This window comes from Rhea americana, unplaced genomic scaffold (genome assembly GCF_003343005.1).
Source record: "Rhea americana isolate MKP2758 unplaced genomic scaffold, rheAme1 scaffold_13, whole genome shotgun sequence".
Classification (NCBI taxonomy): Eukaryota; Metazoa; Chordata; class Aves; order Rheiformes; family Rheidae; genus Rhea; species Rhea americana.
Window position 1 is genome coordinate 2,841,093 of NW_028185372.1, and position 24,147 is coordinate 2,865,239.

Consider the following 24,147-nt stretch of genomic DNA (forward strand, 5'->3'; position numbering starts at 1 on the left):
GCTACATCTACAAGCTACTGAGAGAAAACAGGAGACAAACTACTAATCCTCTGCTGATTTGTCTCATTGAATTTATTTAAAGGCATGCTACATTAAATTAAGAAAGCTGTCCTGATTTTTAAGACTCTCCCCATCTCTATTTTCCATCTACACGTCGAACAAAATTAGCATCAGGGGCATTTTCTAGCATAGATAACAACCAATGCGAGTATAGGTTAGGGACTATGTTTGACTGTCTTTGAAAAAGAGAGCAGCACATACCAGTTCCTCTTTAAATACATACTTGCCAAGTGACTAAAGGAGAGAGATTCTGTCCTATGGCTTCTTATACAACGTCATTTTGTTTTGAGGCAGATAGGCTGGGGCCTCCTCTAGATATCCTACTGGATTCACTGAACTGCACAGCTTTCAGCGTACAATGGAGAATGCCAAAGCAGCATGCAAGCACCGTCACGGGATATACGGTAAGTAAATCTTTTTACTCTTAGTAGAGAACTGCAGTACACTGCATGGACTCAGACTTATGCATCACTCCTAAGCAAGCTGCAGGCGGCGAGGCAAAGCAAGCAGGAGAGCCTGCTCTCATAACAAATTATGTCAATGCCCAGAAAGCATTCAGGGGACAGTGGACTTGAACTGATTGAATTGTAACTTTAAGAAATTAGCAGTTGGTGTTCTAGAAGCAAGCTACTATGATGGGAATTTAGGTTGGATGCCAATGGCTTGTAGTGGGAATAGATTGTTCTTCTGTTGTRGTTTCCACCCAAGGATCTCAAAACTCTTTCCAGTTGATAGAACAAAAGAATACAGCAGAGCAGATCAATATTACACTGTGCAGATGCAGGAGATTTGCAGTGATTTCATGGTCATTCAGATCCTTTGGCTCATACTTCCAGCCTGAGAACTGCATTAGCAGGAAGCTCTTCCAAGCTRAACTCCTACCTTCCCACATTGGCAATGGGCACAGGGAAGGGAGAGAGTTCCATGGTGTGCTCCTCTTGATAGATACTCTACTGCATAACACCACTGGGAGCCCAGCTTTGGCTTTAAATATGACAGGGAACTGTATTTTATTCCCTGCCTGACCCCACTTTGTGGTGAATTTCCTTTGAAGTCCAGCAATTTCCTTGTTTCATCCAGCAATTCTGTAGGGGGGWTTCTGGCCCCTTTCAGTCCCTTTCCCTGCCCTCCAACCCCCAAATGGCCTGTTGGACAAAACTGACTGGGTAACCTAAATTGGGCAGGATGTTYTCCTGTGCCTGCAGAAAGGCAGTGAGCATGAATGTGTCATTTATTCATCAACAGAAAAGATGAAGCTTGGCATTATTYGATGTTCCATGGCAATGAAACTCAGTCCCAAAATGGAAGTTAATCAGAGGTGATTTTGCCATGGGCAAATTAGCACCAAAGATGTGGTGTTTCTACTAGAATTGATCATTTTTCCTTTTTACAGGATCTAAAGGGGTGTGATTTGGTTAGCATTTTCAGTGAAAGGGTTTGAAATTTCCAGAAAAAAATGGACATAATCTAAAATTCAGTTTTACATAAAAAGGTACAGGTAGAAAACTCCTTACTGCCTTTAATACTGATGTACTCCAGAAGTGTGAGCGGCTTTCCTGAAACTGACTTTGTTGGTACACATACCCCTTCATCCCATGGTTTTGGAAATGACACTAATGCAGCATACCTACAGAGATGTGTTTATTGTTATGAAAGTATGCATAATATAGCACACCCACAAGCATCTGCTGTGGCCAGAAGCTCTCYCCACCAGACACTGTATGTAGTTTGGCCCATTCTTCTGTGTAAAAATGGAGGTGCAACAAATAGGACTGAATATGGCATTGGAGAGGTGAGTACTGGGATATTGCGTAGAGTTCTGGTATCAACTCCAAAAAAAGGACAGTGACTGCCTGGAAATTCTTCTAGTTTAAGTGACTTTTCCATAGGACACAATATTTTCAAAATAGTTATAATATAGAATCAGTAAGGTTGGAAGGGATCTCTGGAGATCATCTAGTCCAAAATGTGTTATAGTCACACATGAGAAATATTCACTGTGCGTTCAGTAGATGAAATATCCAAGTCCTAGTTTTAATTCTTGAGCTCATATATGGCATGATATTAAAATCAATGGAAAATGTAGCATTTATAGTGCTGTACCCAAACCATCTTTACTTAGTTTTGGATACTCTGGCATCTCAAGGTCTCTCTGTGCTTAGGAAATTAAATTCTCTRTGGTTCATTAGTTTCCTATATTCATGAATAGATGTAAAGAAAGACATTTATGATAAAGCAATGTGCATAATCACACAGTGTGAGCATCTTCCTTATATGAAGTAAAATGCCTAAGTTGTGCAGACCAGTTACACGAATCTTCAGCTGATCRAGATAACTACGGCCAGATGTTGCACAATTAAAGTTGTTGATTCAGGCCTGACCTGAAAGCTCATTGGCATATAGAGAGTAACATGGTGTCATTTRGTCTTGATGAGAAGGTCCAACAAATATGAAGGGAATGTCAATAGATACCAACTTTTCATACATTTGGAAACATAGAGGGTCGTAAGCTTAAGTGCTGTCCACAGTGCAGTAACAGCGCTATTATTTTTGAATCATTCTGAAACATTGAATTACTACTTGAACTGACTTGACTCTATCTTCTTCCCAAGGTCTTTTACTCAGAGGTTGAAGAAGACAAAACAGTCAAACCGCTTTCACACGATGTTCCCCTGAGTCTGGATATGCTTAGCATGGTGAGCATTTCTTTTCATCACCAGTCAGACACTAGAATGGAGCTTGCAAGAGGGAACTGCCAACACTCTAGTTGTAGTTGCTTTGTGAAYTACACCCAAGATCCAAGCCCCAGATCTACTCTTGTATTAAGCAAGAAGAAAATCATAATATTTTGTAATAAAATAGTCAGAAGGCTGTGATATATTTTTATTTCTCATTGTCTGACTAATTTTTAGTGTAAAACTTGATGCTTGCTGTGCATTTTACTTGCACTGACCTCCGGCATTTACTGAAAAATAACTTCCAATTTTGAATGTGTATTTTCAATAAGGGRTTCCCTGCACTTCCCCCGTGAAAGGGGAATTGTATGACTCCGCCATTGTGCACAGTTAAGAGTCTCAACATCTGTGTGTGCGTATTGCAGTGTCTGACCCAGGTAAGTATGCGAGTTAGAGAAGATGCACAGTTTTCAGTGTATTTTTATTTGCATATGTGAGACTCTGGCCTCCAGAAGTATGGATTTGAAGTGTAATTGTGCTATTCCAAGTGCGCTTGTGAAAGTCTGTCTCCTTGAAGATTCTCTCAGCTTCTGACTTTTTTGTCCTTAAAAATGCAACTTTTCCTCATTGCTTGCTATTTTTCCCCTTTCCTTCAATTCTGTTTTTCCTTTTATCTGCCTTGTTTTTCTTCACTTATTTCAGTCTCCCCTTCTCTTTCCTCCAGCCCCTTTTCTGCCCAATTTCACCTTCCTTTTCCATTTGCAATTAAACAAGGCCCCTTCTCTTCTACTGCACTGCTCAGCAATTAATACTGAGATGAAAGCAATCCTTCCATGCTTCTGGATTGTCTCCTTTCAAAGAGTCTTCTCAAAATATGCAGGCATCTCTGCAGTGTGGAGGACCTTGCTCTTTGAGTTCGGCAAGGCAGGATCAGTGATGCTCCAGCCACTGCTCGGGCAAAGCACAAAGGCAGTGCTCAGAGGAGTGTCTCAGGCTGGGTGCCGTGAGGGAGCACTTTCGTACCGCGCGCTGGAAAGGCCAGTCTGTCCTTGAAACGGTGATGTTCCCCACACAGGAATCGGGAGTGATTCTTTCTCACARTTTGATTTTTTCCCTCTTTCTCCTCCACTCATCTTCATTCTCCTTTTTTTTCTCACCTCTCCTCCTTTTGCCTTGCCACTTAAGGTTCAGTGAAATGCACTCTCTGATAATCTGTGTTGGGCAGTGCTCAAAAACCTTCCCTATGGGAAGCATGAACGAGAGAAATTCTCATATTTCCTGCATTTCTCAGTCACTGTAGTTGTTGTTGTAGACTCCTGTAGGTTTCTGAGATTGTAGTAAATGAAAGAGGCTCATTGCCGTGCTAAATTATTTTTTATTTATATATTACTTTCTCCCTTCCGATGCTTATCTCTGTATTCCTCATTTGTTTTTTTTTCCCCCCAAAACATTCTTGCTGGTAGTGCCAATAAAGATCAAGCAGCACATTCTTTTTTATCTTAATCCTGACAACAACAATTCTTACTGCTTGGGAGAACAGATTCTGTGTTCTAGTACTCACACAGATGAATAGCAGCCACAAAGAATATTATATGATGCAAGATTTGCCRTGTTTTTTTCACTGACCTGTTATTTATGTGGTTTTGCCATCACTTTCTAGTACGGTACTTCATTAACAAGTCCTATTTCATTTTTTTCCCAGGGTCAACTTGAAGGACAAGCAATTTTTGTAAGTATTACTTCTCATAAAACTCTGTAGCAGCTGTGATTTAAAATAACACTGGACATTCTGATCCTGGCTTTCCACAGATTCACCCACAAAAATGTTTCCATATTGATCTCAAATGTTGATTCTACTTAGCACTTACACAAGGTCTTTTGTAGTGAAAATGTGACAGATAGCTTATGCTCAAAATCTAGAGATAAAGAAGCACCCCGTGAAGGTATGTTTAAACAGGTATAGCRGTTTCCATTTTAGAAATGGGATATTTTCTGTCAGTCGTCAGAAGTATTTATGGATATGTTATTTTGCTTGAGGAGATGTGTGTAAAAATGAGATAAATGCAGGCAGTGAAAACTTGCAGGGGGACTGGAACAGCCAGGTAGTCAGATACACAGTAATGGGAAGGAAGAAAGCATCCAGGAGGGTGAGTGGAGACAGAGGGGAAAATATCTGAGACAGTCCAGAGAGAGGAGAGGAGAAAGATCACTGGAAACATGGGCAGGCAAAGTGAACACGCAGGAGGAAGGAGTGGGAGACTAACAACTCTCATATAACAGATTCGAAAGAAATACCAACCCTTTCAATGGCTTTGCAGCTGGTGAATTATTCAGATTAATTATTTCCAGTCCTGCACTCAGTCCGTTCTGCTTCCTGTGAAGAGTAAATGAATCCAGCTCATTAGAAGGGAGGAAACAAGCAGGCGATGCTCAGTTCTGTATAGTATGAGGGCTGGCAAATCCCTAACATGAACAACCTCTTGCAAGCTTTTCTTCTGAAATCTGATCTCAAAGTGGAGAAATAATGTGAAGTCAGTGGAGCTTGTGGGACTTACTTTCACTGTCTGAAATAGGAGTGATTTGATTGGATTTTAGGAGGCCAATGTCCAGATGAGACTTCAGGAAGCTCTTGAACCAGGACTGTCTGGTTCTATCCCGGTTAAGCTGAGTTTGGGTTATGGTATTTCAGAGTTGAGGGTCCATGCTAGGCTGCTTTTTCTTCTTGATAAAAATAACACTTCTGAGGGGTACTTGTGGAAAAGTATAACCAACTGGGATTAATCAGTTCCCAGCTGTCATTAATCCTCAGGAAGTGGTGTTCTTGCTGAAATGCTTTCTGTTATATTCATACAAAACTCAAAAGAAATCTGCAAGTTTTGTGGTTTAGGCTGCATTATTTGTCTTTCAGCCCCTAAGCTTCCACTACTAATACCGTTATGACTCTACTGCCTTCTCCGAAGCTTCTCTGGGTTGTGTGAGACTTGTCAAGAGAGCTGAACTGGATGGCCTGTTTATGTGCATGTGTGCATTAGTGTATATATGCATTAGCAATTGGATAATATATCTGTGTAATAATCATTTCATAATATAAACACATAAATGAGACTAATGCAGAGAAGTGCAAATGCGGTACAATTTACTAATGTTGCTGTTCCACTGGGTATAATAATCATGAAGTTGGGCACAAATATATGTATATACATACATACATATATATATATACACACACACACACACACACACACACACACACATATATATACATATATATATAAAAGCCAAGAAAATTTAGCAGACTTTAAAGGTGGAATATTTTAGATCTGATCTGAGCCATGGAGAACAACAGTGCTCTCCGTCAAATGACCAAATACACAAGTACAAAATGGGGAGTGACTGGCTGAAACCAGTAGTGCAGGGAAGGAGGTGTCAAGGGATCAGGCATCATTATAACCGATAGCTCAGTTTCTGCAGCTGCACTGTAGTCCGATGTAACAAAATAATAATAATTGAAGAAAAACAGAAAACATTTTTTGGGGGAAAATAATTTGTAATCCAAATAATTTTTGTGAGCTGGCTTACCACTCAGCCTCACAAACAGTTTTATCAACATGATTGAGGGAAGGACAAGCTGTCTGGCAAATCAAGGCCTTCTTTCCAGCTTTTGGAGGGCTATATAATTCTTGTATACAATTGACTCCACCACAGAAAAGGCATCATGTTACTTCACGTTATTCAAGACAGTGAGATTGAATGAAAATAGCAAATGCCATTTAGCAGGGTTCCAGCAAGAGTGTCATGTTTAAGACAAGCAAGTGCAGTTGGTATTAGTAAAGCTTTGTCTGGAGTATAATGTCCAAGTTTGGATCTCATGCTTTAAAAAGATACAGGGCAAGTGGGAGAGAGTGAAGAGGAGCTACAAATCTGACTGGGAGCTGACTCATCCCCTTCCATATGTTACCCAGATTCCATAACCATGAAGCCACTGTTTCTCTTCYAGGATCTAGAATACCTGGTTTTAAGACCCTTCTCCTAAATACAGGCAGAAGAAGAAATGAAATTTCTTACTTCTCWGACAGTGGGGTAAAAGGAGATACATTTCTTCTCCAGAAGAAAGTCCACACTGTCCTTGGGGTGTGTGGGAGGGGATATTCCCRGAGAGTGCCTGCCTAAACAGCTCCTGCAGGAGAGAGGGGCATAGCACAAATGTCCAAAATCTTTCCCCATTCACTAATTTCTCCATCCTATGAGATTAAAACATACTTGATCTCAAAGATACCCACTGTATGCCCAGCTCCACGTTTATGGAGAGGACGTTACCAAAAGAAACAGGAAAATAGGCACTTCAGTGTGTGTAAAGCAAGACAGCACTTGGCTGAGGTTTTGAGGATGAACATTAAACTTTGATACCCTGGTAGATACAAGCACTTTGATCTTGATTAGCTTTGCAGTCAATGAGACTCAGTGCATCTTATTGTGGTCTTGAGTCTGGAGGTAATAATGTCAGATAAAGACATCCATATTCCACTATCTGCTGAGCTCCATTTCCTCAAAATTGTAAAAGCAGTGTGACACATAATGAAGACATTATTCCCATGAGAATTAATGTAATAAATAGGGATGCTGCAGGAATGAATGCACACAAGTTAAATACAGAGGGTCAGTATATATGGCATGAAGGATGGAGTGGCAGGAGCAGGATCAGGTTCTGAACGATCTCACTCATTTTATCTATGAGACTGAAAGACTCAGATAAATCTTTTGGTTTGAGTGGTATTGCTGCCTCTTTCTAAACATTTACTTTTCAGCACTGTTATCACCTTTCTCAGATGAATCCAAATCGTTCAAGCAGATCAAAGGTGAAGGATGGAAAAACAGGATAACAGAATAATGGTCAGGCATTCCAAGTTAATTGGAAATGAGTGCTAGGGCTCCAAAACCACGGCTAGGGAAAATCACAGATGGCAAGGTGCTGCTGAACAATATTGTAGTATCACAATGTACTCCCAAAACAACAGAGAGGAAAAGTTTGTCCAAAAGGACATCATAAGGAAACTTTGCAGAAAATAAATTTTTAGGATCACACACTATTTTGCTGCACCTGGAAATGCAGATTTCAAGTATATTCCAGCTTGAAGAAAAAGGAGCCCTCTACATTTTCCCACATATTGTGAATACTATTTTTAATACTGAAGACTGAGAAACAGAAAGGAAAGTCTTGGTAAAAACAATTGTCTAAAAGTGCATTTCTTCACACCAGAATATCTGTGGTATAGAACCTGATATTTCTGTTTACTTGTATATGCAGTCAAAATTCTTAAACATGGAGTTTCTATCTCTCTGTAGATAGGCTACAGATAAAGAACAGGATTTTTATATGCACATACGCATGCTCCTTTAGGAACCAGATCTGGAAGTCTGAAGCTGATCCATGCTTTGTGGACCTGCCAGTGATAAAAAGTTTTCTGTGACATTTGCTAATTTCTAGGATATTTGAACAGTATTCCACCAAAGTTAGCATCATATTCCTTGAAGTAGCTGGCTATGGGTTAATCTTTCTGTGTTTATGGCAGAAAGACAAATACATCCCTGCCCTCCCACAAAGGGAGCCGTTGTTTTAGATCAAGGGTAAGAAAATTGTACGAGACAATTGGACAGTTCTCTGGCCTGTGAGAAATTAAAGAGCATCAGTTCTTGCTGCTACAAGTTGCTTCATTCTCTGAAGCTTCTACTGTCTCTGGATTAAAAAAAAAATAGCAACAAGAAAATGCACCAAACTGATTATGAATGTCAGCAGTTGGCTCAAGGGAGGGAACAGTATGTGACTTTAACTTCACCAGCAAAAACATGACAGCAAATGCAAACTATCTGCAACCTCATGAATTATGCTGAGAAATGAGTCTAGGTCAACCCTATAGATTCCTCTGGGGTAAAGCTGCAGCTTGACAGGAAACATGTGATCATGTTTATTTTTATTGTTTCTGAGCTGAACTGGAATTGGTACAATCCTCCTAGGAGATTACATGGAAAATATCATGCAAGATCCCAGCAGCCCAGCACACCGTGTCATTCTGAGCTACATGGAAGAGCTTTCACAATCCTTCTGTCTTGTTTTCTTTTGACTCTGATAGGAGGTTGTTATTGGTGATTTAAAACCTGGCACTCCACATCGTGTTAGTGTTGGAGCATATGGCTGGGCAGGAAAAGGACGACCCAGCATGCCCAGAGATGTGACAACCTTATCTCCAGGTAAGGTCTGTGTACATACCTTCTTACTGCGAAAGTGGCAGGGCAGAGTCAACCCAAGACATTTCACAGCTCTGGCAGGTAAATACAGACCATGCTGAAACCTCAGTTTGCTCAAAGGCGGCAGTGATCAGCTGATCAGGATGTAGCTGTGATGGCAAACTTGTCTGAAACATTATTAATGATTTAAAAGGATTATGGCCACCTGATGCTTTGGGTGCCTTAAGGAGCTTTTATAAATACCTGCTGGACCCTTTGAAGAAAGTTTTCTTTTTACACTAGCATATGTCACGCTTGTAATGTAGCAGGTCAGTCAYACATGAATCTGCCATGTGAAATTTTGTAATATTTTACTATTACTCCTCCACATGTGTGAGGTTTTGGAGGGGCAACAGAGGAGGCAGAGAAGCCTATAAGGTTGATTCTTAAGTCTGCGATTGTTGAGTTTTTATGTATATTAAAGTCTTCTCTAATGCAATTCTTTTGGCTTAGAGGAGTGCATGCCCCCTGCACCACCCTATCAGCCCCAGATCGTTGTCGTTTCTGATTCAGAAGTTGCATTGTCCTGGAAACCTGGAGTCAGCGAAGGAAGTTCTCCCATCCAGTACTATATGGTGGAATTTATCAGGCAAGTCTGGCAATGGAATTGGAATTTCAATCTTTGTGTACTACATTTTTTCCCCTAAACTGTGCTATTAAACTGAATACAGATTCTTCTCRTTATTTTTTTACTCATTGTATGCAGTACATTTATTTTCACTCTCAATGTRTGTTGAATTACCATGGAAGACAGCCAGAAATAATCTAAACTGATGTAAAATCACCAAGTCCTACCTTGTGATTGGAGAAAAAAGTCTTCTTCACTTTTTCTATTCTGTCTAATAAAAGCCTGAGCAAATAAAATTTCAAATCTAACCTGTAAGTCATCAAACTGTCAAGTCATGCTCAGAAAACAATCTGGAGCAGAATGATTCCGCTTAGCTGATATACCCTTAGCTGCTATAGGAGTAAATCTAGGGATTGGCAACTYGGTATATTTGGTACTTTTAGCTAACAGAAGTCCTTTTGAGTCTTGAGCTTGCAGGATTCAGGTGCATTTTGTTGTCCTAATGCTACCATTTCCATGAAACGTTGGCCCTTTCTGTTTTGTTTTGTTTTTTATGTTGAACTCTTTAAAATTTGCAATTATAGAACTGCAGTGTGAAAACATGCTATTTGAGTTGCTTTTATAAGATGCATCTCAATGATCTGGAGCTGGTGGTTGTATTTTCATGCAAAAATATATTCATAAGCTTGTGTAAGCTAATATTTGCATACAAAGCTGTCGATTTTCATGTGCTTACACCTGTGTTTACCCTTACAATGAATGCTACTTTCAATCTTGAAAGTTTAATCCCTGGGTGAACATTTGATGACCAGTTTTCGTTAAGGATGCTGGATAAGAATTGCTTCCTTAATTACTCTAAGCTGTAACGGTCAAAAAAAAATCTTTCCTCAGAAAAATACATTCATTTTTCAGAAATGAACTGTTGTAAAAACAGGCAGAAAGAACTATTGCTTCTCAGTGCTTTAAATATGATTACAGTCTGGAAAGTGTAGATATAATGAAAATACTGCCCAGGCTGGAAGCCTGTTTGTGAACTTTGATTGCACTWTTTGTTTAAATCAAAGTGCCCCATATTTGTTGGAAAGCCATACAATATTTTCTCACTTATAGGCAGCACGTGAGAGCTGAAGATACATAATGGCCATCATGTAAATTTTGCCATAGAGTTGYCACGAAAATTCTCCAGTATCTATTTTCCAACATAATAGTTACTTGAATCTTTTTCTCTTCTCCCCATTGCTTAGTTTAGATTCGCTCAGTGGATTGGAAAGGGATTTTGCTGAGTTCTGACTGACTGCACTTCTATCTCCTCCATTCTTCAGCCTGAAAAGTGGAGTTTATGTACACTTCTTCATAAAACCACTGGCCTGCTAATGGAAGTAGAAGTGGGCATCATAATCTCCATCTGTCACATTGAAATTGCACCCTTGAATGTTTTTGTTCAGGAGAGAGTAGAAAGTTGCCATCTCTTTTTAAGTCAAGAGATACAAGTAATTGAAATTTCAGTGTCTTGAGTTTTTYAGACTTTGGGAAAGAATTTGCTAACAGTAAAATGTTTTGATAACTCTATTTAGTTTGAGGTTTAAAGCTAAGCTTGAAGTGTATTTGTTAATTTTGGGATTGTGCTGTCTTAGATTTGGAAGCTTGAGTACATATATTTGGAGAAAGTTCAATGAGCCATAAACCCTAATGGCAGTTAGAGGTAAAGATTTAACTTTAAGCTTCATTGTCTTCTGAAATTGCATATAGTTTTAAGGCTAAATTACCATGAAGTATGTTAACARCAGTTAAAGCCATTGACGTTAAACCAATGTTAAAAACAAAACAAAACAAAAAGCAGTGCAAGCAATTTGGAATTAAGTCCACTTATGTCAAATAAATGCAATTCCAATATGATACTGTGCTTTTGCAAGATYAGTGATTTCTATGCCCATCTATAATTTCACTTGGATGTGGATATACCAATAGCACCAACCTCTAGAAACTATGACTTTGTTTCAGTCATGCCTTTTCCCATAGAACTTTATTACTTTTACCCTAGAAAAACCATGGTGGGAGACTGAGATGAGGGTAAAATAATCTTCATTTGCTCAACTGTGATATCTGGATTTAAAGCTTCATGAAAACTTAATGCATTGATTGCACATCGGATTCTGATCAGAATCAGAGCTAGCCTTCAGTCTGCTTCTGCTCTCAGATGAGTATACATTTGGGCTTTTCTTTAGGCACTTCTCTGGGATTCTTTCGGGTCGCTAGAAGACCCCTTTCAAGTCACTATAGGCAATGGGGGGCCCCAAGCTGATTYGGATGTAGGACAGCCTGGGCTGACTCACGCGCCGGAGGTGCTGTTGTTGACTATAGGAGGACTCTGAGGAGACCAGGCTCCCAACTTGGTCGAATGCTTAAAATTAGAAGAATTAATCTAGATCTCACTGTTATCAGTTCAACAGAATTTGTAAAAGTGTTAGACCCAAAATAACCAGTGATGTCTTTGGAAGCTTGCAGTATTAATAATGTATTGGGTTATGCTGAGGAATATTTTCTGATAAATGACATTATTATGAAAGACTCTGAAGCAAGACCCTGGACTTAAATATACCAGTTTGTTTCCCCCCTCTCCCCCCCGTAGAGATACTATAAAAAATTAACTTAATTTTCAAAAATGTCTTGGCTATTTTCACATGAAATATTCTGATTTCCAGTCTATTGAATGCCTAGCCAATCTTCTAAATTCAGAAACTAACTTACCAAATTTTTGTAGTCAACTACCTGCTATAGAACCACAAGGTGTTTCAGCAGCATATCCCTTAAATGGAGTGGTGTGCTTTCTTTTTCATCTCCTTGCTAGCCAGACAGAGTCAACAACTTTAATATGAGTCTTGGCCTACAGGGAAAACTCAGCATCTAGACAGTGACATGAGCCTTGTGCTGCAATGCACTAGGCTGTTTCTGCTGATAAAGCTGGGATATCCGTATATGACTGCTGGAGCAGATTCAGCATAGTGACTTCTGCAGATTAGTTTCAAGTCTTTATTTCCCCATTCCCTTCCAAAAAAAGTTGATCTGCTAAATCCAGTCTGTGTTGAGCAATCTGTCTCTGGTGCTACATGAATCAGGTAGTTGTATTTGAATAGCTCCTGCTTTATTTTGATCAAAACATATAAAGAAAAGTTTGGCCTTTTCCCAGCCAAAATCATTTTGATATTTCAGTTTTTCATTCCACAAAACTGAACACTGGAAACATTATATTTTCTTGTGGGACGTTCATGTAACTCAACTGTGAACTTCCAAATCATGACATAAGTGTCAGCAGAGGTTCAGAGTTTGCCTTCACTTGCAAAGAGCACAAACAGTTCTGAAGGGGGAGGCACTTCGTAGTGCCCAATAAAAATACCTTTTAATACGTGTTTCCAGATTAACACATGGAAAGCACATGTATCTCAACATTTACCTCACTGCTTGTGAGGGTTAAATACCTGAAAAGATAATCCATGAAGAAAGAGGAGCTGAAGATGTAAAATTAAGGAGGAAACGTTTATCGTGTTAGACAGCATCAGAGTAAGACTTACCAAAAGGATGAGGTTAGAAAACTGTCTCATTTTCTTTTCTCCAGTGTTGACCTAGCATTCTAGTTGGTTTTCTTTAGTAGAAAGTGTCACAAAAAAGCTAAGTAATAATAATWATTAGATGGATTAATAGATTATTATCAAACAGCTTCACTCTGATAAATCATTTCCAGATCATTTTAAAAGAGAGTTCAAGTCAGTATGAGACTGCAGTTGTCTGCATCAGAAAGATTTCCTTTCTTAAACTGAATCCATCCCTAGATTACAATGTAAAGCAAGAATCCTGATGTTTTAAGGGCAGAGTTCTGCACTGAGTTTATATCTGCCTGATCTTAATGAATTTACCTATATGTTCAGTATTTYTAAAATGCTCCGACTCTATTCTTGGCCAAATTCTTACAGCATTGCATTTCCGTGTTGGAGATGCACGGCTGTAACTTAAAGAGCAGAAAATGCCTGTAGGAGGCTGCAGATTTCCACATACCCAGGTGTGTTGTACAGGGCAGTCCGGTGAGCTCATGGTCACCGGCACTGGAAGAGCAGGAGGAGCAAACATGTTCCAGGGCACGTAGCTCTGTGCAAAGGAGGATCATTCTCTCCAAATAAGCTGTTTGATGTAAAAGTTGACGTAAACCGAAATCTCTTGCAAAAAGGACAATTGAGATATATTTTTTCAACAAAAAATTTAGAGTTTAGAAAATGTAGAAGTTGGATCACTGTGAACCTATTAACCAGCTGAGTTTACTGTGTTTCTCTCCTCATCTGTTTGCCATTTTATCATGTTGCACCGATTTGTTCGTACAGGGAATGTTCTGGAAAAGTAGCAAAGGTCAAGTGATAAATCTCACTTCTTCAGCTGGAGATATTTACTCATTTGCAGACATTTCCTTTATTATTCACTTCTCTAGGAGAAGGTCTTGCAAGAGACGATCAGTAAGGTCAACAGGTTAGCCTGCGGTTTGCGGCTTCTAAATCTCTTTGTAGTGTGCAGGATCTCCTTAGGGTTCCCTCTCCATCCTGGTGCAGACACCAGCCGTATCTGCTGTAAAACAACTGTAAAGCAGTTTTGCAGCTAGCAGGAATTCTTTGGGTAGTAACTAGAGCCAAAGAAAGAGGTATACAGGAAAACTGAAAATGCTACTAAGCCAGCGTGTGCAAAGCAGCGACGRCAATGGCTTTCATTTGAGAAGCACTAAAAATTTTCCTTTTGACCGAGGCGTCAAAAGTTCAGAGAAGGGAAAACAACATAAGAGTAGCCAAAATAAGAGACCTCCTCTCTGCTAGGCAGTGATGATGGAGGGTGACTTAAGATAGGATGCTTAGCCGACGTTACGTCTTGTCCGTTTGTCTGATTTTATTTTTATTTTTAGTGAGATAATGTAATATTCACGTTCTGTATGCCATTACATAGGAGCCCAGCAGTTGGGAGATACTCTTGTGTCAGCACATYGTGCCCTGCTGGCACAAAGAAATGAAACCTCAGTGATCAATAAATCTTGTATTGACTGATTAAAAAAACCCCATACATTAACTTTAGCTTTTCCTTCCAGCTGCAAATAAACAAATACAAAATGCCTGCCCTGTGCTATAATTTCACTGGAAGACTGTTGGAGACATTTGCAGCTAGTCCTATGTAAACACTAGTGGATTCAGGGAGCACTTGGAGGTTATTTCCTGTAATAAATATCACAAGGACATCTTAGAAAAGGACACCAGAATAATTTGATCTGAAAGGTCATTTCTGTCCCTATTTTACTCTCATAGGCTTCAGTTTGAATATTTTGGATGGCCCAGACTCAATGTTTACATTTTCTAGTTTGTTTACATATATTTACTTCCTTCCCGTTGTTTTCTCCTTGATTAGAAGAGATCACTTTTAGAGAGAGTAGAAATGGTGTGAAAGTACCAGATGCTCTCCCAGAGTGCTTGAAGTAGTCACTCCCTTTCGGATATTCTTATGCATATAAGCTTCAACATTTCCAGTTTCCCAAGATCATTTTTGAAACCAAATTGCCATGTGAATGATTTTACTGATTTTAAACGTATTATAACGGCACACAGAGCAAGCAATTATTGGCAGCCAGCTTTCACTATGAGTCAGGATTTAACCAGGCATCGCCCAAAGGCGGACATGGGATTTTTATTGCAAAATCTACGTACATAGGCCAGGTCCTCTCTGTTGTTGTTCAGTATTTTTCTCATTTTGGGGAAGAAGAATTTGGATCCAGATTTTCCAAAGTGGGTGGATTAACTTAGTTGCATGGTAAATAAAACATCAGATTTTCATCCTACTACTGCTTATATTGGTTTGAAGAGACTCACTGATATTAGGACGCAAGCTCTTAGGAATAAATTAGAGTCTTCCCCTTTATYGCAATGTATTCCTTTTTATAGACAGATACGGGATTTGGAATTGCTGGTAGTATACCCTTACCTGACAGTTATGAACCYCAAATCCATAAATAATTTTAAAAAAAAGATTAAGAGAGCTTGATTGGTCAAAATGTCCTCTCAACAATCTTCTTGGCTTTTAGACAAAATCAGAATAGTGTCTCCGTGTCACTGTATAGTGCACTGTTCCTGTATCACGGCCTTCTCAGCTTATAATGGTTGCACAGTCTGGCCCCTTAAGAATGAAAGATTTTAATGGTGGTTTAACAAGCTTATATCTCATTTGTCTCCCGTATTTCCTTGGAAAGTTAAAAGGCAATTTATACAAACAGCTTTAGTTATTTATGATCTTGATTTTTTTTATCCTGAAGGCCAGACCTTGACAGCAATTGGACACTAATAAGAGAGCAGATCCAGATGGAGTCCATGGTTCTCAAGGGACTTCTCCCAAATACCAAGTATCAGTTTGCCGTCCGAGCAGCAAATTCCTTTGGATCCAGCCTCCGCAGCGCACCAAGCGATGTCATCCGCACATTCAGTGAGTAGAACTGCCTTTTCATAGTCAAAACGGTATATTTGGGGCAGCCTTTACAGGACCGCTGGTGGAAGGCGTCCCTCTCAGAGCCTGGGCACAGAGGCACCCTGCGTCCGGCACCTCTCCTTCCTCTTCGTGGAGCTCACAGCATCCTGTGAAGGTTAAGCCACTGGTGAAAACTTGAAAGGCTCCAGGCAGAAGTGCTCTCATGCCATTTCTCTGCTCCGGAGGTCATTGCCAGATATTTTTGGATCTCTGCTTACTGATTTTTGTGCTGGCTTCATACAGARTTGATAAGTGAATCTCGTGGGGAGAAATAAGAGAAATAAGTCTATTGTTCATCTTTTTTGCTGTCCTTTAAAACTGAACTGTATATATTACATATATAATTTAAGCAACTCAGAAAGACCAAAGCAGATCTATGCTGATTTCTGAGGAGTAAGGCTTTTAAACTATTAAGCACAACTGTGAAAATAATTACGCAAACAAGTAAGTATCCCTTTTTAATCAGAAGCTACATATGAAAATATTAGGTGAAATTGTATTCAAATCCATCTGACTAATCACARCTTTATAAAAATTATATCTACATTTGTGCAGCAGTGTGGGCCATTCCTACAGCAATCAATGATGGGTCCTGCACGCATCTCCTGACTGCCTTCCTCAGAGTTTAATCCTCYGTCAGTGCTAGTCTGTGGGCTGACTTTGCCATCGTGTTGCTCCTCGTGCAAGCTGTGTCAGAGAATCCCAACCAAGCTGACACGGAGCAYGTTGGGAATTGTACAAAGCACATGTCTTTTACACAGTGAAAAACCCAATGTCTCAAAGCAGAGTCAAGACAGGCAACAGGGCCAGAGCTGATGGGGACTATATAAACCRTATCCTTAATGTGCCAAACTTTGTGCTGGATTTAAAAGACTTTGGTACTTTTAAGTTCTAGTTTTGAAGGCATTTATAGGGGATAGAATACCAGGCAGGAAAATGCCTAGATATAATTTTAACAGATTAATGAACTATAAAATAAAGCAACAAGACTGACTTTTTTTCTTTTCTCACCTATGTGCTCAAAATGCAAATCATCTTTAATTAACTGATAGAAAATGAGCAGATGATACTGAGATAGAATTGTCTGTGTGCTCTGCAAGAGCAATTTGCATGCTGCAGAAGTGTGAACCACATCTTTCATGATCAGTTTAACCCACTAAGGATTTATTTCCAAATTGCCTATCTTTATATTCTCTATCTTGAAATCCCGTGTTCTCATTGGCTCCTTTATGGCAGTTTTTATCTTCATTTGACACCATTGTAAATTGAATCCCTTGAACAGTTTGCATACTTTGTGGCTGCTGAATGCTAGTTTCTGAACCAAATGTTTGTGAAAACCATGAAGGTGCATCTTGCTCTTGGGTTCCTTGGCCCTTAGATACCCAAGGGTCGGCTTCCTCTGCCTCGGACTTGTTTGCATGTTCCTCTGTATCCTGTTTATATATGGACATGAGTGTCTGCATTCTTTGGTCAGAAAAGATAAAGTGTTTAGCTCTGCTAGTAAGGATAGGCTAGTCTTCATACAGGGCTTATTACTACAGTACTCTAGGAGAGACAGTTTGCCTTTTGCAAGTTTGAAAACTGGAAACTGCCTATTCTGCAGAGACAGTGATTTAAACTGTTGAAAAGTTCACTGTGATGGAAAACATACATATAGCTAAGGACAATCAAGTAAAACTTACTCCTAGTTCACACTATGTGTCTACAGGTAATAAAGTATCTCCATCCTTCTAGTAGCCAGGCAACCAATAGTTATCTTCTTTGGCCCAGTTAATCATGAAATTCAGTTGCTTGAATATAGACATTCAGTGCATTTGAGGTTCCCTAGGGTCAGCTGGTTTCCAGCTGTCGCTACAGGAGGGCATGTGTTTCGCATGTGTCTCCCAGATACCTGACAGCCCCATGGGGATGTCTCAGGTACCATAATGCATCTCAGGTAGCACCAGATGCTTCAGACTCCCAGAGTGCCAGTAGATACTTCATAGTCACTTGCCTTTGCTGAAAAGGACATATGTAGGTGCCAGGCAGTTGGTGTGTCTGACATTTATACATCTTTGTTCTTCAGGGTGCACATCATAGGAATTATTACCATCATTATTGCCACATTTCTCCTTCTCATGTAAATAGTGAAGTATGCCACAAATATTTGGTGCTATTTTCTGACCACCCATGCATTCCTCAGAAATATCTGAATTATCCTGGGGAGCTGGCATAAGTCCCTGCAGTGTCTGCCTCCATTGCATTACACTTAGTCCATGTAGTGCTGGTGCTAAGGTCCTTGGTATGTTCAGATGCAAAAATTTATAACCTTTATGCTTCTATATCTTGGATTATTTTGACATAATTATTGACTTTCTGGTGCGTCTTTTAACTGTAAATCCAATTCCCAACATTACCTTGACTATGATGGACCTCCGGTGTCCCTGCTGAAATGTGAAGTCTCTTGCAGCTCTTATAGGCAAATTGAGTCTGTGATGAGTCCATGTTACATGGGGATTTGTCCTACACTGACCTCTGTAAACATGGGACCTAGGGCTTGTATCATTTCTAAGGTATAATTCTCTTACTTTTGTTTCAAATGTGGCTTGATTTGCAGTACTCCTGGCCGTGCATTACTTCAGGTCGTCGTAGAAAACTGTTGGCTTTGTTTGCTAAAGTTTTCCCGTGCAGGGCTGCTAACTGTATCACCTAATGTGGGAGACCTCCCAAGAGCCTGGCAAGTAGAACATATGGCCTTGATTACCAGCAAAGTTACCCCCTTACATAATAAAAGAATGCGTACTTGGTTTATGTTACATCGACCCATTTTGAGGGAGGAAGGAGAGGGCAAGGTTCCCCAAGGAGTCTCGTTTATTTATGACTCGATTTCATTTTGTTATAGAAGGAAATGACGCAATACTTTGCTTAAATCAATTTTTGTGCTCCACTTAATTAAAGATGCTAGTGACAGGTATTTTACTTATATGTTTGTAAGGTTTTTTTGCTCTGTCAAATTTTTCAGAGTGTCATGGACTTAAAAATCTTAGACTTGGTATTTCACATACCAAGTTTAGCAACAATAGAAGTAGTAAATTATCCTGCAGAAGCAAACAAACAAAGTGTCCTCACCTGCATCATGTAAAAGCCCTTTATCTCCTGGGGAAGCAGATGGGGTTTGCACTATGCCCTGAAGGTCAGTAGTCTCAGGCTTTGCTCGTCCAACAGAGGAAGTGCGCTCTGTTAAAAATACCCTGCTGCTTGTCTCCACAGCAAAGGTGGCAGAAATGGCTGCTTAATCTGTTTACATCACTTCCTCAGGGCCTAGCCATCAAACCCTGACGTCTCACAAATGGAGGCATCTATACGCTCTGGCTCATATTGGAAAAGAAATCGGCACAGCTGCTTAAGTATTCTGCACGGCGCTTGAATGTGTCAGCTTAGTCTCAGGCACAGGAAAACATCAGACCCCCAGGCTCAAACCTTGATGTAAATGATGATGATGCATCTTGAATATAGTAAATGGAGAATGCTTTCTACARAACTGTTTCTCAGAGATCTCCATGTGCTTTACAAAGGCAGGGTTTCTGTTTACTGTGTCYGTTATATAGACAGGGATAAAAAACAAGAGACAGGCCAAGCAGTAAGTAATGCCACACTGTGAGTTACTGTCAGGAACGGAATCGGATAGAAATGCCCCTGGTGTATTTGAATTTAGACCTCTGCTGTCTTCTGCAGGAAGGTGATCAGCTTGTTAACACTTCTGTTTGATCCRTCCACTTTGCAGTACTCTGTGCTCTACCTACTACATATTTCTGTGAGTTCTGATCAATATGGCARTGGTACCTGATAGGCAAAACAAAAGTTTATGTGGCTTTCCGTTTGTTTTGAGAAAGATTTTTTTTGACATAATCCTTGACTATTTGGAAAGAAGCTGTCCTACGGTTGTGATCCCCCACAGGTTTTTCAATTAATTATGGAACAGGATTATAAGGCCTGGTAGAAGGTCTTAAATAGGCTTTATCTCCTAAATAGGCTGATTTAATGAAATACAGCATGCCTATAATCTCTGTAGTCATTGTTTTGATATTTGCAAAGTACCACTTTGCTTAATTATCTCTGATGTTCCACCTAGTCTGAGGTGAACTCTCCACTGAAACCATGCAGTACTCTTAAGACATGGCTGGTATGTGGTTTCTCTATGGGTAGTCCTATTAGCTTCTGTTTATTTTGTAGTTTTGTTGAATCACATCACATGTGGGAATCATATTGCATCCAGTAAACCAGCAAGAAATGTTGGGCAGAGAACAAGCTGACTGAAAAGCCAGTGGGCTGTTGGACAGTCTCTTGTGTGTGTGTGCCCACACATATAGATGAGGGTGCATCTCCATGCCTTCATTGCTGTGCTCCCAGGTGCATTATGTTTTACCTAAACTGCTCTCAAATCAGCCGGTAGAGTAATGTCGCATGTGCTGGCTGAAACTGTCCGCTGGTGTCAGGGAGAYTGAAAAGGAGGAATATCAGACCGTATCAGCGACCTGTGGATAGTAGGACACCTTCTGAAGTTGCACTTTTCCTGGTGATGCCAAACTTGTATCGTGAAGGTCTTTGAAGAAGGGCCTCAAAGCAGTCTTTTCTACCAAACACAATAAGACGTACCTTCTTTGCTCTCTCCAGGCTGCAAATGTTGTACCAGTTCAATAACGTAAAAAGAACCATTGTATGGTTTAAAATAGTGGGTACGTTTTGTCTCCCRAGGTCTTCTGTTGGAAAAGCATGGAACATTTTGGTCTGCAAGATGAAAGAGGGACACTTTTTACTTTGGGAGCTGCCAATTTCTAAGTTATCAGGTCTGATTGTACGCTGGTGTGTATTGATGTAGTTTAGTGATAACTCCACTCAAATCAGGAGAGTTGTAGTTGTGTAAAACTGGCATGGCATTAAAATCATGCATATGTTGAAAGAAAGTGTGCATATCTGAGAGCAAAACTAAGACTTAACAGTTTCCAGTGATGTGTGAAAATAAAGATACTTCATTCTCTGTATTGTTTCATTCCTTTCCTCCTTACCAACTAAAACCCCATTAAGCCAATAGAAAGATGTCTTGAGAAAAGACAAAATGTGGTAGAATTTGCCCTGTAACAAATGTTTCATTTGTGGCTTGTGACCTCTGAGTTAGAAAGCAGAATTTATGTATCACAGCTTTTCTGAATGCAGATTGGATTGTTCTCCTTGACACATGATTGATTAGTAATGTGAGATTTAATGATCCATGGTTTTTCCTTTCTTTTACCCAACCYTTAATAACAGAGGTCATAACCTCTGTTACTCTTAGGTAAATTATAGGTATATCCATTAAAAGAATTGAGTTTGATTTGAGATAGTTACAGGCATACAATATAAGCACTTGAATTATAAGGGCAAGTAGTAATATTACAGACCTGATTAAAAGTAAGGGTATTCCAGTGAGCTGAAACTTGCTACATCTGCTGGAAGCTGAGCTAGTTCTGGGCTCTGTTTCATTCAAATACTTTCCAAACTACAGTTCACTTTTATCRTGTGAACAGATCAGAAATTCTTTTGTTAGAAAAACGTCTTATAAAACCACTTTTGCCAAAGAAAGAAAGATCATGSTGCAGTGATGGATAGAACAAAAGCAACCATCCTTCCTACCTAGAGTAGAATTACCTTGTGATGGTGGTTAAYCTTAGTTGACTATTCAAGTGACTAATAGGAGTAGCAGGTTTTGCCCACACATTGATAATAATTATTTTTTTCCACAATGAAAGCAGGATTGGAACTAGTTGATACTTCTGTCTACCTCTCCAACACTTTGTCTGTGCACTCACAGTCACTTAACAGTGGTATAAATTCAGAATAATTCTTGTCACTTAAGCACTGTACCTGATGCCATGTATACAGGAATTCACACGAGAAAACTGTGTTGTGGGACCAACCCCTACCAAAAATGATCTGGATACATTCTGTCCCATCGGCCTCGTCTCTTTACCAATCGTAAAACTGTAGGTTCTATCTTCAGCTCAGTTAGTCAAACTCTATTTTTGTACTGGTTACTTCTGTTTAATCCACAGGTTAAGTGTATTAATTACAGATGGCTAAGCATATGAATTACAATGGAAAGGCTTATACATCTTCCCTCTTCGACTAATACGCTGTTTTGTTTGGGCATGTGTATGCCTCATTATAGCTACTAATAGGCCTCTGATTTTTCTGTGTGCTGSTGTAACATGTAAAATCGATTGATATGCAGCTCCCACGGAGTGTAATGTGTGCGGCCGATTAGCCAGCCAGGGCACACATCCRTATCTGGTGCACATATGTTTGATTTTATAATCGTCTCTCAGGGTTTCTGGGTTGCAGTCACGGTAGCGGGAGAGCGAGAGTACAAACAGATTTRGACCAGTGCTTTTCTGTCTGACTTCAGGCCAGTAGGATACTTTTCCCTTTTTCTGCACTGAGGTGGGAGATGGCTAACCCGAATTAGACTGGTTCAAACAGCACAATAACGTTGTGCCCACGCTGCTCCATCCGAGAGTCTGCCAAGCTCCGTTGTCTTTCACTGGCTCCGTCAGTTTGCTCAGCGGCGGCAGTGAAGGTCTCATGACCATCGAGCGGCGAGGTGGCGCTTTCGGGGCTGGCAGGTCTCCCTTCTGCAGTGCTCAGCCGTCATCCTTCACCTGCCTCGACTTCGCATCTCTCCTTGGTGCGATATGAAAGATTTGCCAGCTAGCAATAAAATATGGGTAGCTTATAGTTGCTAAAATAAGCAAACACACATGACTGGCCTGCAGAGAGACTCTGTAAAGCAAAGGCTACCTGTGCTATTTTTAAATGGCCACAGAATATTTTATGAAAAGGCAAATCAATCAAGTGCTTCATTTCACTGGTTACCAAATCCGCTATATTCTAAACCTTACCAAAATGACAAGAAGCAGTTGTGATGCAGTTACTCCGATTGCGTTTCCTCATAAGTGATTGTTTCTGATAAATTTTATTAGCTAAAAAGCGTAACCCATACTTGAAGCAGAAATTTGCTGTGTAAAGTACAGAAAAACATAGACATTTTCTTGCACTGATTAACTTAGTGTCTCATGGCAGTTCTCAGCCCAGAGTGCRTTGCAGTGCTTTTCGGTTTTGCATGGATAGGTAGCTGATCAGGTCAGATTTGTGCTTATTCTTTTTTTCTAGCTGCTAAATTACATTTAAAAAAAATCTAGAAATGCACTGGAGATATTATTTTCAAAAGTGCTGGAGTCAGTGGAAGCAGGTGAAGTCCTAAGTAGGATGTGCCAGAGAATCCCTACCTAGATCATTTCTTTTGCCATTCCGCATACACTCATGCTCTTAATAGTTCAGGCAAACTATTCAGTCACCACTAGGGCAGATAGGGGACTGTGTTCTTATACAAGGAAGAAATGTGTACTGAAAACAACAGAGTTCTTAAAAAATGTCTGGAAAAAGTCCAGAGCCATTTTCCTGAAAGAATGATAGATAAAAGTCAAGATGCAAAATTGAGCTTTTCCTGAATTTATTAAGGAACCACTTTAAATGACTAAATGAAAATCTTTACTTAGTTTGTTTTAAACTGTTTAGGTGTTAATTATACAACCTGTTTCCCATATAAAACTTGATGCATCTGCTGTACAAAAATGAATACTGACACCATTTCTGATTTTAGTATCCTACGTTACGAGGAGGTAAGCTTTGAACTGTGTAGAAAGAGAAAAAAATCTATGAACTGAATATGCCAGTTGTGTCTTTACAGGCTCTGAAGAATTAGGAAGTGGAAGCTACGGGCATCGATATATCACAGAAACGGTAATTGGTGATGATGAAGGAATTGATATTGATGATTCAGACTACGACATTTACATAGAAGAGGTAAATTTCAAGGTTTCACTTTGGCGTTTCTGTTTTCTTTACAGTCTCAATATTTTAAAGTGTATAATCTTGTGAAATTTAATATCTGAACTTATATGCACAAATAGTGTGAATGTTTAATTTTTTCAAGTGAGGATGAATTTGTTA

General features: G+C 39.7%; 1 protein-coding gene across 1 annotated transcript in view; it reads left to right on the top strand.

The window, feature by feature from the left end:
• The first annotated feature begins 358 nt into the window (after positions 1-358).
• Positions 359-24,147, top strand: part of EGFLAM (EGF like, fibronectin type III and laminin G domains) — a 56,860-nt gene continuing 33,071 nt past the window's right edge. The window contains exons 1-7 of the mRNA XM_085326344.1: positions 359-464; positions 2,673-2,756; positions 4,438-4,464; positions 8,864-8,981; positions 9,471-9,606; positions 15,914-16,080; positions 23,885-24,000. Of these exons, the coding sequence (XP_085182470.1) occupies positions 426-464; positions 2,673-2,756; positions 4,438-4,464; positions 8,864-8,981; positions 9,471-9,606; positions 15,914-16,080; positions 23,885-24,000 (687 nt within the window). The 5' untranslated portion in view covers positions 359-425. The remainder of the gene's footprint in view (positions 465-2,672; positions 2,757-4,437; positions 4,465-8,863; positions 8,982-9,470; positions 9,607-15,913; positions 16,081-23,884; positions 24,001-24,147) is intronic.